This window comes from Sceloporus occidentalis, unplaced genomic scaffold (genome assembly GCF_023333645.1).
Source record: "Sceloporus occidentalis isolate IW3139 unplaced genomic scaffold, rSceOcc1.0.p SCAF_2, whole genome shotgun sequence".
Lineage (NCBI taxonomy): Eukaryota > Metazoa > Chordata > Lepidosauria > Squamata > Phrynosomatidae > Sceloporus > Sceloporus occidentalis.
In genome coordinates this window covers 175,994,269-176,011,627 of record NW_028316982.1, presented here as the reverse complement: position 1 = coordinate 176,011,627, position 17,359 = coordinate 175,994,269, and the positions used below count along the sequence as shown (strand labels likewise).

The window sequence follows — 17,359 nt, the reverse complement described above, 5'->3', positions numbered from 1 at the left end:
CTAGCCACCTAGAGGGGCTCCCCAAGCGTTTGTCTGCTTCTGCTGCTGCTGGGGCTGCCTTCCTCCTCCTCCTTGGCCCCTCCTTCTGCCCTGCCCTAAGTTGCCAGGCTTCTTCTTTCTGCAGCAGCTGCAGGGAGCCCCTCCCTCCCTCCCTCCTTCCTCCTCCTCCTCCTCCTGCTCCTGCTCCTCCCGCGTGCCACCGGCTGCCTGGCTGCCTGGCTGGCGAGCGAGCGAGCGAGCGAGAGGCCGGCCTTGGCAGCCCATTGTCTGCGCCGCGGAGCCCTGGTCCAGAGGCCGAGAGAGCAGCAGGAGACCCGACCGCGCTCAGCCCAGGCGCAATGCTGGGCGTCCGCCGCTTTGCAGCTGCTGCTCCCTCTGCTCGCCTCAAGGCAGGAGACCCGGGCAGCTGCTGAGAGGAGGAGAGAGAGAGAGAGAGAGACCCACCACCCCAGGACTGGAGCAGCCTCCTCCACCTCCTCCTCCTCCTCCAGCCCTTGCCTTCCCTTATGGAGACCCTGAGCGCAGTGAGGGCCAAAGTGGGGGCTCGGAGCCCCGGAGGCTGCGAGGCGCTGGGAAGCAGCGGAGGAGCGGCCCAGGACTCCTCCACTGCCGCCTGCTCTTCCTCCTCCTCCTGCTGCTGCTCTTCCTCTGCCTACAGACTGGAGGACCTGGAGACCTTGGCCACTGTGGGTGAGTGACTGAGGAGGAGCCCCCAGCAGCAGCAGCAGCAGCAGCAGCAGCAGCCAAGGCGCCACAAAGGGAGAAGGAGGAGGAGGGGAAGGGGCTCGGTCTCCCCCCACTCCTCCTCCGCCCCAGGGACCCCCACTGGGCCTTTCCTCTCCCAGCCCAAACAGGGCTGGGAGTTCTTAATCCGGTTTGGCCCCACTAGAAGTGCCCCAACTCCAGGCTCCTGGGGAGAGCGGTGGGTTGAGGGGCCCCAGGCAGCCCAGGAAGAAAGAAAGGAGCCCCAAAGAGAAGCTGGGCGACAGAAGGGGGGAGGCTCTGGCTCCTCGCTTTCTTCTCCCCGCAAGGCTCGGTCCCGGAGGATGGGGCCGGCTGCTGGCTTCCTCTGTAGCCCTCGCCCGCCCTCCCTCCCTCCAGGCGCCGCCTCTTGCCTTAGACCTGGGCCAGCTTCACACCGTCCAAGCTAAGCTGCTCTCCTGCCCTGTCTGGCAAAGGGAGCTTGGAGCACCCCAGAGACTGACTGACTGACTGACTGACTGAAAGGATATGTAAATGTCTGTGTTTGTGTGTATATATGCTTTTTATTATGATGTAGACCGTTGTCCCCCCCTATATTTGCAGATATGGGTGTGTATGTATATGAGATACACACACACACACACACACACTTGTCCATCCATATTTGATAGAGCTGGGGCACAAGACCCCCATGAATATGGAAAAACCGCAAATAACAAAAACACCATGTTTTTACCTGAGAGGACACCTCTCTAGGAATCTCTAGGTCCTCCAGTGCAACTCTGTGGTCAAAGTCCAACAGACACTGACCATAAAACTGAATTGGAGGAGCTACAAATGCCTAGTAGAGTATTCTCTCTAGGAATAATCTCTAGGTCTTTCAGTGCAACTTTTTGTTAAAGTTGACCACAGATTTGCACTGGAGGACTTAGATATTCCTAGAATGAACATATTGATCAAATCTGTGAATAATCAAATCTGCAAATATCAAAGCCACAAATATGGAGGGATGAGTGCATGTAATATAGACATTTGGCTCTCCACATTTGCAGCTTTAATTTTTGCAGTTTTGATTATTTGCGGTTTTGATTAATATATGTTCTCTCTAGGAATCTCTAGGTCCTCCAGTGCGACTCAACGAGAAGTCAACCATAGAGTTGTGCTGGCAAACCTAGAGGTTCCTAGAGAAAACCCTTCTCTAGCCATCTCTAGGTCCTCCAGCTTGATTCTGTGATGGCAGGTGTTGACCATAGACTTGCACTGGAGGAATTGGAGATTCCTAGAGAGGTGTTCTCTCTGGTAAAAAGTTTTTTATTTGCAGTTTTTCCACATTCATGGGGGTCCTTCACTCCTAACCCCAGCAAATCTGGAGGGACCACTGTATGTATACGCACACACCTGTATCTTTTTTAACACCTATGTCTGATGGAAGAAGCCAGTGGAGCTTCAAAAGCTTGTGCCACGTATAATATGTGTTTTGGTTGACTCAAACCAGATACAGTCGGCCCTCCATACCCACGAATTCTTCATCCACAGATTCAAATGTCCACGGCTTGAAAATGTTTAAAAACTATATAAATTCCAAAAACAAACCTTGATTTTGCTATATTATAGGTTGGAGACGCGAGTTTAATCTGCCGTTGTATTTAATGGGACTTGGGCATCCACAGGTTATGGTGTCCACTGTGGGCCCTGGAACCAAACCCCACAGATACCAAGGGTCCACTGTGTCACATTTTTGTGGATTTTGGATGATGCTGTACTTTGCAGCTATTCCTGGATATGTGAAAGAAAAAAGCTGAGAGCATGAGCTTTCCTAGACTTGAGCTTTCTTCCTCAGACATGTGAGGAAATAGGCTCAAAGTCTACAGACTCAGACAGGCCAAAATAAAGCTGCTTTGGGCCACTTTGGAAATGTGCTGTTTAAATGACACATGTGTCCTAAGAGGCTGGAAGCCACGCCAAAGCCACGCTCCAGTTCTACGGACTGAAGTGCAGCTTTGGTGCAGCTTCTGGACTCTTAAGATGCGTGTGTCATTTCAACAGCATACCTCTAAAGTGACCCGAAGCAGCTTTATTTTGGCTTGTCTGTTCAGGCCCACTGATTTAGGGCATGAAAACCCCACTGAGTGACTTTGGGCAAGTCACACTCTCTCAGCCTCAGAGCATAGTAAGGGGAAACTCCTCTCTGATGAAACTTGCCAAGAAAACCCTGTGGTATGTTTGCCTTAGGGTTGTATAAAATGACTTCAAGGCAGAATCAACACAGCAGCTTATACTACCAGCTTCTTTCTTTTGTTTAGTCTCAAGGGTGCTACATGATCCCTTTGAGACTGATTTTCCAGACTAACACAGCTAGGTCTTTGAATCTTTCCTGCTTTGTGATCAGAGCAGCATGATACTTTTACCAGCAGTCCAGGATTTTACAAATGTCCCCTGAAGAGCTGGCAGGTGGCTTCAGAACCTCAAACCCAATTAAAAAAAAGTCTGATAATCTTTCCCTCCCTATGTCTCTATACACATAAATGAATTTTCCTTTTGATTCTCTGTATTGGCATGAAACTCCACCAGTTTTGTCAACAGTGTGTGGTCTTGTTTATCCAGGAATACTAAAAACTACTCTTCAGTTTGCAGCCCACAAACCCTTTGAATGAAAATATTTGCATGCAAAGTGGTTTAGAGTCCTGGTGAGGACAGTGGGTGTTCAGCCTAGATTAACTGAATAATATCTTATTTAAATGGTGCATGCATCATGGCAAAGAATGGTTCTCGCTTTTGTGAGACATTGAGGTGAAGTACTGTAGTTAAACTTGGTATAATATGTCCATAGCTCTTCAGGTTAATGAGGAGTATTTGTTAAATGTATGTGTGCTTTTCATATAAATTCCACCCAGACTCTTGTTTATATCTTGAATGGTGGGTTTATTCTTCTGTTCAGCTCCTTAGGTTTCATTCCATCTTAAGCATTTTAGAATTGTTCACGTGACAAGCTGGAATGCATGTATTCATTTTAAAATGCAAGTAATTTGTGGAATTTCTCACAGGTCCAGTGATAGGTGAGTCCTCCATGTAGGCATAATGATCATTCCTAGATTTCTTCTCTTTGATGAGTATTTGCTTCCAATTTTCATAGATGATTATTTTGTTAGGCCTTGGCTACAGTGCAAGAGGAAGAGACAAACAGAGAAACAAGAGAGGGTATGATGATTGTGCCACATGATACATGGGAAAATCTAAGGGGAAACAGTTTGTGAGAGAGCACATGTAATCAAAACAAGCTCCACCTTTTGGTTAGACACGATCGCTTTTCGGGAATTATTCTGTGTAGAAATGAGTGCGTATAGGTGAGGGTTAAGTAAGCATGGCTCCTTGTTGTGTGGAAAACATCATAGTTTCATTTCAGACATTGAAAGGAATGTGTGGATCTATGCAGGGCAGGCAGCCCATAGCACATACATACATTTCTGTACAGTTTGAAAAAAGATGTAACAACAGATAGGGATGCCAGAGTATTGTCATCAGTCCATTCTGTCAAGTTTCCACATCAATCCTCACATTTGGGGGAAAATACAAGAAAATGTGACTACTTCCCCTAATATGTATATTTCTGTGGTCAGTTTTTGAATAGAGAACTTCTTGCAAAATTTAGAAGTTGTGCAGTGGCTAAGTGTGTTCCAATGCAGGTGTTAGCCTAAGAAGTGTCTATTAAACTGGGTTGTTTACACTAAATGAAATTCTGGCCGGTTTCTAGCCAAAGGCAACAATGAATTCCATGTAGGCAATTATGCGGTATTGTGGAGATGCATATTTCCATCCTTTCTTTGTTAATCCGTTCCATGGAAGGATTTTTCGGACTGTCTGGTTAAGAGGTTATTGACCTATGTTTCGTTGCTGGGTTTAGGGCTTTCCTTCCTAAGCAACCTGTCTGCATTACTCTTGCTAACCTGTATGTTTATTAATGGTGTCTGACCTGACAGCTTGTAAGATGACTTAGGAGCGAAGCAGACTGGCACAATACACCAGACAGATGGCAGGCATCATTGCAGCATTCAGCCAGCACAGTGTTTATATGTCACATCACAGGAGTGCTGAAATGCTGTCCTTTTTCCAGCAACAAGGACCGACATTTTGCTGCTTATAGTTGCCACAGCCCTGATCCAGCACTCAAAGGGGCTGCATCATGCTGCTCCTTTTGACCCTTAGTTTACTTGCATAGATTCTCATTGTGCAAAGTGAACACAGTTGGGTATGAGCTCTGCCTGTTCTTCTCTTGTATTTTATCTGTTTTGAATTAGCTAAGACACAAATAGGAACCAGCATGGTATAGTGACTTGAGTGTCAGATTATGACTCCGGGAGATGAGGGTTTGAATCCCTGTTGGGTCATGGAAACACTCTGGGTGACCTTGGGCAAGTGACACAGTCTCCGCCTTAAAGCAGGTTGCCTTTTGTTGTTGTTGTGTGCCTCATTATCACACGGAACCTTACTGTCCCTGAAATGTGGCTAAATCATCCATAAAGTGTGCAGGTGTGATAGCCAATTGCTCTTGCCTCCTGTGATTTAATCGTCATTGGGGCTTTGGACTCTTCTCCCATCCTCAAATCTTTCGTGGGGCAGCCAATTTTCAACAACAGGAACTTCTGTTATTGGAGAAATGGCTACTCCATGAACACTTTGAGGACAGGAGAGAAGCCTGACACCTCAATGACGATTAAATCATGGGAGGCAAGTGTGATTGGTTATCACACCTGTGCACTTTACGGATGATTTAGCCACGTTTCAGGGAGGGTAAGGGTCCATGTGATAATCATTTCTGACCTATGGTGATCTTAAGAAAACCTGTCACTGGTTTTCTTGGCAGAATTTGTTCAGAGGGAGTTTGCCAGTAACAGAAGTGTTTAAGAATTCATTTCCTTGTGAGATCAGTTGGGGCTATGATACTGAACATTAAATATTAAAAACAACAGTAATGACTTTATGGGCATGAAGGGAAGAATGACATCATGTGATTTCCTTGCACCCACCTTGGCCTACTGTTTGCTATGGACAGTTTAACTCAGATGTCTGCACCTGTTTGGTTATGGTAGTATTTCCTGAGATATCTGTGATGATGGTGGCGATATGCCCTCATTAGTCCTTCCAGACTAGGGAGATTCTGCACAGTTGGAGCTATTGGCTCATGAGTTTGTATCCTTGTGTTAAAAAATCTTGGTATGTCTTTGTGTCTCTATGTGTTTTTCCCCATTTTTTTCATGATAGCGAAGGCTATCCTTGACAGCTTTAAGAAAATAGGCATGGTTAGGCCTTAGAATGGAATGGCAAAGGAAGCATAACATGAAAATGAGCAAATGAGTATTTTCTCAGACAAACATACCATTCTTTGCAGTATTCCTCTGGAAAACATGTAAATTTGTTTCAGTTCAACATAGTTCTGGATGTGCTTGATGATGTTCATGTAACCACTTGTGTTTTCAGACTTGATTTTACTGTACTTATACTTAAATTCCTTAAAAACATTGTCTTCTCTTGCTGTATAGTGTCTTTAGTGAATGCACTGAATAAATATTTCTACTACCCTTTTAACTGTATATTTCAACTTTGGGGCACTGATTTTGAGCTGTAGATTTCATATTTAATTTTATATACATTTGGATGTTTTTCCATTTATATCAAATGGAATTGGGCCCATTCCCACTGGGGGAATAACTCACATCCATTTCAGGGTTTGCCACAGGGAAAACCCAGATTCCAAAAGACCCCTCGTCCCCATTATGTAAAGGGGGCCTGTTTGGAATCGGTGTTTTTTAAACGCTTGTCATTCCCATTGGGGAAGACCAGCAGCCATCCCTTTTCTTCTCCCTCTCCCCCTTCCTACCTTAAGATCCAGTGATCCAAGGGTGCCTCTTCCTCTTCTTCTTCCTCCTCCTCCTCCCCTCCCTTCCTTCTTCCCCAGCCTCCCTGCCTACCTGGGTGCTGGTGGCTGGGGCCCGGCGGCGGCGGTGGTGGTGATCCTCACCTCCGGTCTTCGTCCTCCTTCTCCATGGTGCTCCCCACTTCCCAGCCTCCTTCTCCTTCTCTGCCCCGGTAGGCCTACATTAGAAGGAGGCTGGTGGTGGAAGGAGAGAGACAACAGGCCCAGAGGACGGAGGATGCATGTGCGTGTGTGCCTCCGTACGCCTGGCTTGCATCTCTCCCCTCCTTTGCGGGGGCCTGGAGGCAATCACACATGTGTGTTCTCCATTCTCTGTCCTGTGTCCTTCGGGCCTGCTGCCTCTCTCCTTCTGCCCCGAGCCTCCTTCTAATGTAGGCGTACTGGGGCAGAGAAGAAGAAGGAAGCTGGGCAGCAAGGAACGCCATGGAGGAGGAGGACTGGAGGAGAGGGCCACCAGTGCCATCGCTGCTGCCCAGCCCCAGTCATCAGCACCCAGGTAGGCAGGGAGGGTGGGGGAGGGAGGGAATGACAGTGACAGGGAGATGGCAGGGGCCATTGCAGCTTCACCTACCATTTTGCTGTCACCGGTGGTGGATGCGAATCAGCCTGTGGTTTCCACTGGGATGAATCTATTTATTTTACAATAAAACGATTCATCCCAAAAAACACCACTTTGGAAGTGGTGTAGGAAACCTTGGGATTTTTGAGTCTGACCCGCATTTTCCCCATTGAAATCGATCTGATAAGGATAAGGATCAATTTCAAATGAGAACTAGGGTAATTTACCTTGAATCCTGCTATAATTTATATTGTAGTGGAAATAAGGCCTATAGTGTTTTTCCCCAGAGAAATCACATTAGTACTAAACAACAGGTCAAAAATTTTAATTCAGCTTGCACTCAATATAGTGTGGTATATGCCAAAGTAGCTCTTGATTGTTATTGTCATTATTTTGCTAATTGGTCTTGGTGTATTTGTAAATGCAAAAGGGAATTAGAACAAAAAAGCATACTTGAATTGTAATGTGAACAAAAAGTATAACTCCCTAACTTGACTACATTCATCTGAAGTTTGAGACTTGACTTTTCATTTCTTGTTACTCTTCATGTTCTGTCAACTGGGTGTAACTTTTGAAATTGATACAAATATAGCTGTCAGATGTGCCTCAAACTCAGGCATATGTTGACATTCGTAGGTTGTAAGATAAGCATGGTCAGCATTACTACAGATTTTTACATGATTAACTTGTGAAGGAAATGAATGTAGGCTTCATGTTTACTTGGAAGTAAGCTCTGTTGAACAAAGTGAGACTTGACTTGTTCTGAGTAAATACACAGAGGATCACAGTGTAAATTTGTGGTATTGCCTATAACTTTTATCGAAATAGCAGACTGAACCCATATTGTATGTCACCAAACAATAGACAACATTTATGATTGCAGTCTTGCAGACAGGTTGTTTCTATCCCGTTGACTTTAGTCAGTTTGAAACAGCTTAACTATGTGTGATGAACAGCAGCCTTCATCTTAAGAAATAAAGAGTCAATTGTCCTGCAAGGCATTCCTCTAAATAACAAGGAAATTAAAAACTGGCAGCTACAGTCTTTAAAACAAGTAATCTTTCAGATTGTGAACTGAGCAATTGTTTTTGTTTTGAGCAAACTTTGCATCTTCACAGCACAGTATGTGGCAAGAGGGCATCTTTTAAAAAAATCTTTTATTAGTATTCTGTATTTGAAATTGCAGCAGAAGGTGGAAGAAGATAGTAAGGTGATACATTGGTTAAAATGAATTCCTGTTGTTCTTTGTCCACTTGTTTCTCAGCATAGTTAAATTTTCACCTAATAGAATAGTTAAGGGTGTGTGTAATACACGCACAGATGTGCACAGTCAGACACACAAGTGTGTGTGTGTGTGTGTAACATACTTTAATGCATCACATATCCAGGGCTTTGGCGCAGCATATATATTTCTTCATGCTCTCTATTTTGTTATTCTCTCCCCTCACCATCTATACTGGTTCAGGAGTGGAAGAAGATGTGAATGAGTGACTAGCTTAAGATTTCTCAGTCAGAATATTCTCAGACCTTTAAAAAATTTTGGAGTCTGCATGTCTGTGTACATATGGAATTCACACATTTTGGTTTGGGTTTGTGGTTCAGTTGTTGCTTTTTCTTTTAAAAACTGTCTTGGGTTCTCGGCCATATGCAGAAACCTCAAATAATAGCTTGTGTCTTGTTGCATTTTGCAGCAGGCATTGGGGAAGGTCACTCGCAGCAGAAACACCTGCTCACCCTCTCCTAAGCCTGATATGAAGTGAGAGAAGAATGCTGCTTCTTCTCTAATGAAGCTAAATCCTTTGGCGCAGGGTAAGGTTTCACTTCTCACTGAATTCTTTTGAGAAGGCAGACGCAAAAGCAGTTTGTCACAACACTTCCACCACTCTAAAGCTCAGTGGAAACTGAGGCAAGATTTTGCTGTAATGACTGGATTAGATGAGTTGAGCTGTTTTTAAATTATGTTGAATTCTTCTGTGATGGTCACATGTTTCAAACTCTTATAAAGTCTAACAGTAACGCTAGTAATACTAATTGCAGTAACACTGTTTAAAATAAATTAAAAATTATTAAATGGGCTATGGGCAATATGTTTTTGATCTTCTGTTTCCTCACTGTCTGCTGTCCATGTCACTTTTCACTTTTATCTTCTTTGCTTGATCTGACTTTCATGAAACCATTCACTCTTACTCTGATTTTCAGATTAATTGGATTTCTCTATGATTGCACAGCTTTTTGTGGTTTCATGTTAAAGGTATTATGATCGCTTTCCACCTGCCTTGACTGACAGTTTTGGTATTCTAAAGGCCGTATAAGATTTGAGTAAGAGGGCTGATTAGGTACTCTACACATATTTTGGGGTGTATCTCCTTACAGTCTGTGGTCACTGGCCTTGTTGGATGGATCTAGTGAAAACTGTAACAGAAAACCTTTGGAGTATGCTTTACCACTGTTGCTATAAGGATTACTAGAAAAACCTTGATTCTCAGTTTCAAGATTGTTGGCCTAAATGAAATGGCATTTGAGGTTAAGACATGTGCTTCAGAATAACACCTTAGGGGGCCTTAGGGGTACAGTGACCTTGGCACAATGGAAAGCCTCTGCTTTTTACAACTTGCTCTTTCTACATTTGCAAACTACACACAAGTTTCATTAATTTGACTAGGGGGCCCACTCTTTTGTCAGTTCTTCTTGCCTATGAAAAACACTTGGGACCCCTCAGCTACACGTGCAGTCCCAAGGCTTACCTATGGAAAGAGTGCATCTCTCCTTCAATTAATGGAACTTGTGTAGTTTGCAAGTGTAAAAAGAGAGGGGTTGTGTCAGCTTTTCCTATGGAGGCTCATTTTGGACTGCTTGCATGTATGTGCTGCTTGTAAAGCAAGCTGAGAGGGGAAAATGCAATGCAAGCCTCTCCACAGCAATCCAAAACAAGCAGTGCTTCACACCTTTTTGCTCCTCTCTCTGTGTTCAGTCCATAGTGCTTCTGAGATTGTGAGCAGTGTGTTTCTTACAATATAATATTGCTTTACAGTATTTTTGCTTATAATACAATATAATATTATAATAAATAATAATAATAAAATTTTTATTTATACCCCGCCCTTCCAAACGATCAGGGCGGCTTACAAAGGCAACAAAGTGCAAACATCATACAAAGTTAAAAACAGCCAAAACCATAAACATAACAACAATCCTTAAAAACAATAAAAAGCCCCTTAGCCCAACCTCACGGCCACGAGAGAGGAGGGAGGCCCATAGGATATTTAGTCGGGGAATGCCTGATTAAATAGGAAGGTTTTAAGACCCTTCCTGAATTGGGCCAGGGTGGTAGATGAGCGGAGCTCCATGGGCAGCGTATTCCAAAGGGCTGGGGCAGCTGTGGAGAAGGATCTTCTGGCAGTAACAGCCAACCTGGCCCCAGGCACCTTCAGGAGTTGCTGCCCAGATGTTCTGAGGGTGCGAGGCGGAATGTACGGGGAGAGGCGGTCCTTCAGGAAACCTGGGCCCAAGCCATTTAGGGCTTTATAGGTAATAACCAACGCCTTATATTGAGCTCAGAAGCGGATGGGCAGCCAATGGAGATCTTTAAGCACAGGTGTTATATGGCTGGTCCTGGGGACACCAGTGACCAGCCGCGCTGCCATGTTCTGCACCATTTGCAGCTTCCGAGTTTGGTATAAGGGTTGCCCCATGTAGAGTACATTGCAGAAATCCAGTCTCGAAGTTACCAGAGCATGTACGATAGTTTCAAGGTCCCTCTGGGCCAGGTATGGGCGCAGCTGGCGAATCAGCCGAAGCTGATAACAGGTACTCCAGACCGTCGCAGGAGTTCTAACGTGCACGCGTGGGGGCACACACAGAGCGTGATGGGAACCCGATGGGGCCCAGAATGCTATTTTACTGCACAGCGGAATGGTGCCGTTGCCACCAGGCGTTCCCATCGTGTTCCCATTGAATTCCAGGGGACTGGGAACTAAAGCGCCCCAGAAATGGCGTCCCCTGGAACTCAATGGGAACGTGATGGGAATGCCCAGCGGCGAAGGCGGCGTTCCACTGTGTGGTAAAAGCATTCTGGGCCCCATCGGGTTCCCATCACGCTCTGTGTGTGCCCCCACGCATGCACGTTAGAACACATCGGGGAACATTGTAAACCTGGTGCGATAATCTTCCAAATATATGCTTCTGGTAATTTTACTTCACTTGTGTGTGCATATACAGTGCGCCTGCGTCATATGTGGTTTTCAGCATACGCTGAAAGCCGCACGGGGAGGAAGGGGCGCACAACCCATAGGGACAAATGGGGCGTGCACCCATGGTGCATGCGTGCCGCTGCACCGCCACATACACGAGCCGCATTAATTTAAATGGGGCTCGAGCATAAGCGTTATTTGTTTTACGCGGGGGAGTCTGGAACGGATCCCCGCGTAAACAAAGGGTGCACTGTATATAGTTCATTGTTTAGCTTTTACACACATTCAAACGTAATAGTGTGTTGTTTATGTTTTTGGCAACCAAAATGCATTTGTAAACTAATTCCCCCCCCCCCCCCATTCCACTTTTCAATTGATTCCACTTTCTGATAGAATTCTGGTTCCTAACCTACCAGATAAACAGGGGCATTCTGTATAATGTTATGGGGGTTTTCCTGGCATACATTAAACTGACTTAAGTTGTATTATTCAAGTTATGTGGTCTAAATCTATTTACAAGAACTACTCTTGTAATAATACTCAATGCCGGTGAGACAGAACTTTTTCCTTTCATCACCGTGCAGCCCTTTGATGCCACTTGAAAACCAGTTCCAGAGGGATAAACAAGTGTCTACTTGAAGTCCTTCCATCCTCCAGTTCTTATTCTAATGAAAGAAGTTCTATCAGCACGTGTCTCCCATTAGCTGACAGATTTACATAAGTGCTGACTTACCATTAAGCAGTTGATTCAGTGACTGTATTCTGGCTGGGAGTAGCACTTCTGGAACCATTGCAATGTACAATCACCCCTCCGTTTTTGCAGGGGATCCATTCTGCCCTCCCCCTGTGAAAACAGAAATTTGCCTATATTCAAGTCCCATTGGCTTGGATGAGGATGAACACCTGCATGCACCCATGGGCGTGCACTATAGACACATGCTCCATTTTGTCCCCCTCTGTTTGCCGCCCGCAAACAGGTGAGGGACGTGGACTTCAAGTCCTTGAAAACAGAGGGGCAACTGTAGTTTGAATGTTGGAGCAAGAGATCAGGATTGTAATTCCCATTGAGACAAGGAAACCACTCGGTGACTTTGGGCAAGTCATATTCTCTCAGACAACGGCAAACTGAAACCCTCTGAATAAATCTTGCCAAGAAAACCCCATGATGTGGTCATCATAAATCAGAGTCACCTTAAAGACCATAACAACAAAACATCTGAAAATACTTTGAAATTTAATTTTTAGCAAACATATTTAAAGGAAAAAAGTTATTTAAAATAAAAATCAATGTTGGGGAAGCATGTACCAACTGCAGTTTTGATACCTGGAAAAACCTGGTTGTGTAGCATGTAGATAGGATAAGAATGTGAAAATGCTCAAATACTATGGAGATAACAACTCTTTTTCAACAGAAAGCTAGCTTATTTATAGCCTCATCCTGTGTTTTTGGTGATTGAGACACAGAGGCCTGATACAGACAGCCAAAATAAAGCTGCTTCGAGTCACATTGGAGGTATGATGTTTCAATGATACATGCATCCTAAGAGTCCAGAAGCCGCACTAAAGCCATGCTCCAGTCCTAAGGACTGGCATGCAGCTTTCGTGCAGCTTCCAGACTCTTAGGACACACGCATCATTGAAACACCATACCTCCAATGTGACTCGAAGCAGCTTTATTTTGGCTGTCTGTATAGGGCCAGAGTTACTTCCTCTTCTGGTTGTATTTCAGTCTCGCTATCTGCACTGTATTAAAAATTATGCAACCAGTTTTCTTTCTCTTATTTTCATTGTCCATAGTTTTATGGATTTGAAACACTTTAATGCTTGGAAAATTCACATATTAAGAAAAAACAGATATATAACAAATTATGGGAATTTTAATGCATGGAATAAATGTTCAATTAAAAATTAATTTCACTGTTAATTCTTTAAAAACCTTATTTCAGCATATCTTTCAACAAACTCGACAGTTCATGAGAGAAGAGACCCAATGTGCAACTGGTATATCTTTTTACCTTCCTTCTTTCTTCAGTCCAAAGATTTTCTTTTGTCCCAAGATCTTGGAAATGAGTGTGTTTACATGTGATACCAAGCCATGGTCAATACTACAGGAAGTGCACTCATGAAGTAATTAGTAATTATCATACCAGATAGATGAGAAAAGGAAAGATTATTATAAGAAACACGCTTGTTACACTGTATTGTTTATGTATCCTTTTACTAAGAGGAAGTTGTTCTTTTGTTTGTTTTTTCATTTAAAGTGCTAATCATGTGATTCTATTATCAATTTCCTTAGACCTTATGGTATTTAGGAACCCTGGTGGCGGTGGCGCAGTGGTTAAATGGTATTTACAAGTTCATATTCTGATGTCCTTTGGAAAGAATTTTTGTTGCATTCTATACACCTTAGAAGTGTGACCCATTGAATTCATATATATATTGTATATTTGTATGTAAATGGAGCCATAGAGAAATAAGGGTAGATACAGTGAGTTTATTGTATAAAATTGCTCATTGTGGAAGAGGAATATAGCTCTTTATAATTCTATTTTCCCATCATAACACTGTTTGATTTTCTTTTTCAATTTTGAGAGGTGATGTCTGGTAGACAGTGTTGCCTGCTATCAGAACCTGACACTGAGATCCAAAAACACTGCAGGAATAATCCAGTTTGAGACCACTTTAACTGTCCTGGCTCAGTGCTAAGGAATCTTGGGAATTGTAGTTTATTGTGGCACCAGAGCTCTCTGACAGAGAAGGCTAAATGTCTCAGAAATCTACAGTTGCCAGAATTCCCTAGCATTAAGCCAGGGGAGTTAAAGTGGTCTCAAACTGGGTTATTTCTGCATGGTGTTTTAGACTTGAGTCTCAGGCCTGACTCCCCCCCCCACCCCCGAGCCTCAGGACAAGGAGAGGATCTGAGGACAAAAACGTTGTCCTGAAAGCACATTTGTACATTTTTATTTTATTATTATTTTTTACTATATGGGATGTGAGCATGGGATCTGCTCAGTGTTTTATCCCAGACCTTAAATGGATTATCTAAGGTCCAAAGCACACTTCAGAAATAATCCAGTTTGAGACTGCCCTGGTTCAATGCAGGGGAATTCTGGGAACTGTAGTTTTGTGAAACATTTAGCCCTCACTGGGCTCATTCCCACTTGCAGTTTAGACCGATTCCCTATTCGCCCTCACTCCGTGTTGGAAATCGATTCCAAAGGGTTCCTTGTTCCCACTATAAAGCAGGTCTTTTCTTACCCCAGTGTAATCACTTTTTTGGGCATGGCACCATTTCAATTCAGCTCAGGGTGAGGAGGAAACGGAGGAATGGAGGGAGAAGGAAGAAGCTGGGGACAGAAGGAGGAAAACGGGGAATGGAAGGAGAAGGAGCCAGATGGGGACAGAAGGAAGAAACCAGGGACAGAAGGAGGAAACCAGGGAACAGAGGGAGAAGGAGCTAGATGGGGACTGAAGGAGGAAGCCAGGGACGGAGGGAGAAGCTGGGGAATGAGGCACGAGGATGAAGGGAGGGGGGACAATGTTTTTTTTTAAAAAAATAAAATTGATAGAATATTCAATTGATTGATCCATCGACTGATCAATCAATCCATTGATTGATCAATCAATCAAATATTTTATCAATTTTAGTTTTTTTAAAAATTCACCGGCACAAATACAAAGGCAGTGCTGAGAGGGGAGGAAATGGTGGATCTGCCAAAAACTGAGTAGGGATCGTAAACACCCCTCTACCATTAGTCCCTCCCCTTAAGAATGAATCGATTCTGATCTGTCATTCCCACTTATTGAACCCGCTTGAGAATCAATTCTTCTCAAAACAACCTCAATTATTATTATTATTAACCTTTATATAGTGCTGTAGATTTACACAAAATAACTGCTACCAAAAAACCCTGGGCTTTTTCTGTTTGCTCCACTTTATTTCCCCTGGAATCGATCCAGTGAGGATTAGAATCGATTTCTAGTGGGAACTAGGGGCATATACATCAAATCAGGATTCTGAGATTCTTGTAGTGGGAACGACCCCTCTGTCAGAGAGCTCTGGTGCCACAACAAGCTACAGTTCCCTATCATTGTGCCAGAGGAATTAAAGCGGTCACAAACTGGATTATTTTTGCAGTGTATTTTGGATCTAAGACATTGAAACCTATCCCTAAAATAGGTTTCATACCTTGGACAGCTCCGTTAAGATCTACTTACGAGGAAGCCATGGCCATCATCGATGCAGGTTGCTTCAGAGTGGCTTCAGTAGACAACTATGGGCACTTCCAGGTCTGATGCGCCTCTCCCTCAGCAGCCCCTCAAACCACAGCAAACACCATATCTCAATGAGGTAATGGTTGGTTTAGGAAAATACTGAGCTGGCCCAGGGCTAATTCCCTCAGTTGTTGTTGAACATGGTGATACAGGACTGCAATCTTTTGGTTTTTCCTATCTGATTGTTAACTTGTTCAGTTTTGTTCTCACTTTCTACACCCTACACTAAATGGCTGAAGCTGCAGTAAAATGTCTTTTCTCCATCTGAGGCTCATGTGAATTGCACTACTGTCAGCAAAACCTGTTATATCTGCCTTTTTTCTTCAGTTCTGCTTAGGCATTTGATTTCTTTCTCTTTTAATTCTTGATGTTACTCCTCTTTCTCTTCCTCCTTCTCCATTCCCCCACCACACAGCTCCAGCTAAGCATCTTCTTCCCATCTCTCTCTTGTCATTTTTTTACCCTTCCCATTCCCATAATCTCTGCCTACCCTTCCCCTCTTTCCTTGGTCACTCTGTTTCTTTCTTGCTCCTTTCTCTGTTCCACCCTCCTCCCCACCAATGCTGATGACAACTTTCAGGATGAAGTCTTCCATAACCTGACTTTAATTAATAATAATAATCAAACAATGGGTATTGGTTAATGGGCACAACCCCATGAAAGCAAAGTTTGGAAAACTCTATTTTTGCTTGAAAAAGTTCCTTTAGTTGGAAAGCAACTCTCGTTATGTTAAAAATGTGTCAAATTTGCAACAGTACTTTTACAAGAGAAAATGTGAATGTTTCTCTTCAAAGTAGAGCCTGAAAAACTTACTCTGGATGGACTACAGTTGCCACGTGATGTTAAAAACAGTTATTTTAAAATAGAACTAGAATAAGTTCCTCTTTTCTGTTCTGTGTTGAACTTCAAAAATGTAATTTTCAATTGGAGAAGTTTCTTCTCATTCATTAAAGTTTATATTTTTTGTGCTCTGAACAATTGTAGTTAATGCTTAATAAATAATGCTTAGTTACAGCACCAGGACTCTCCCCAGTGAATCCAGTTTTGGTCTGAAAATCTCAGGGCCTGGAGTGCTTTGGACTTGGCCCTCATGATAGACTGTGGCTGAAATTCACAATTATGGTTATGAATGTATAATGTAGAGTTACACATTTGTAACCAATTCATACTCATAATCCTGACATAATTAATAGTGTAAGAAATATGTAGGAATCATAATAGTTTCCCAGTCCTAGCTTACTTGACAGAACCCATTTTGAGCAATGGTTGTTTGTTCTCCTGTTGATTCCAGATACAGCAGATTGATCTCTCTACTCCCTCCTGGCAGCTGTCTTTGGTGTGAGGAGGAATTGTGAAAGGGATCTTTCTTCTGAATGTTGCACCAAAGATCATTGGTGGAGGTGGAAATGTCAGGGCAGGGACCCAGCTTAGTTAAATATACTTAATGAAATAGCTTAACTAAAGTCTCAAGCAGACAGGGGAAAAGGAGTGGCCAGAGGTTGTTCCTGGCCTGATTGCTGCAGGACTGTGGCAACCACACATGTCCGGTCCCGATCCAGGCCGTTGCCGCAGTCCTGAATCAGCCACCGAAAAGGAGGGGCTTTTTCCGCTCATTTTTCGCCTCACTTTTCTGGGTTGGGGCAAGCTCAGTATAGTTTCTGGTCACGTTCAGGGCATGCATTTTATATTATTATTATTATT

The 17,359-nt window shown here is 43.6% G+C and overlaps 1 protein-coding gene across 2 annotated transcripts in view; it reads left to right on the top strand.

Moving 5' to 3' along the window:
• Positions 1-498: 498 nt before the first annotated feature.
• The window catches only part of PRKX (protein kinase cAMP-dependent X-linked catalytic subunit), a 68,129-nt gene continuing 51,268 nt past the window's right edge, over positions 499-17,359 (top strand). Inside the window, exon 1 of one of the 2 annotated variants that reach the window (XM_089508054.1) lies at positions 499-690. In XM_089508054.1, coding sequence (XP_089364180.1) covers positions 507-690 — 184 coding nt within the window. In that variant the 5' untranslated portion in view covers positions 499-506. Of the gene's footprint in view, positions 691-8,961; positions 9,003-17,359 lie in introns of those variants that run through there. The other variant, XM_089508055.1, reaches the window with a different exon arrangement.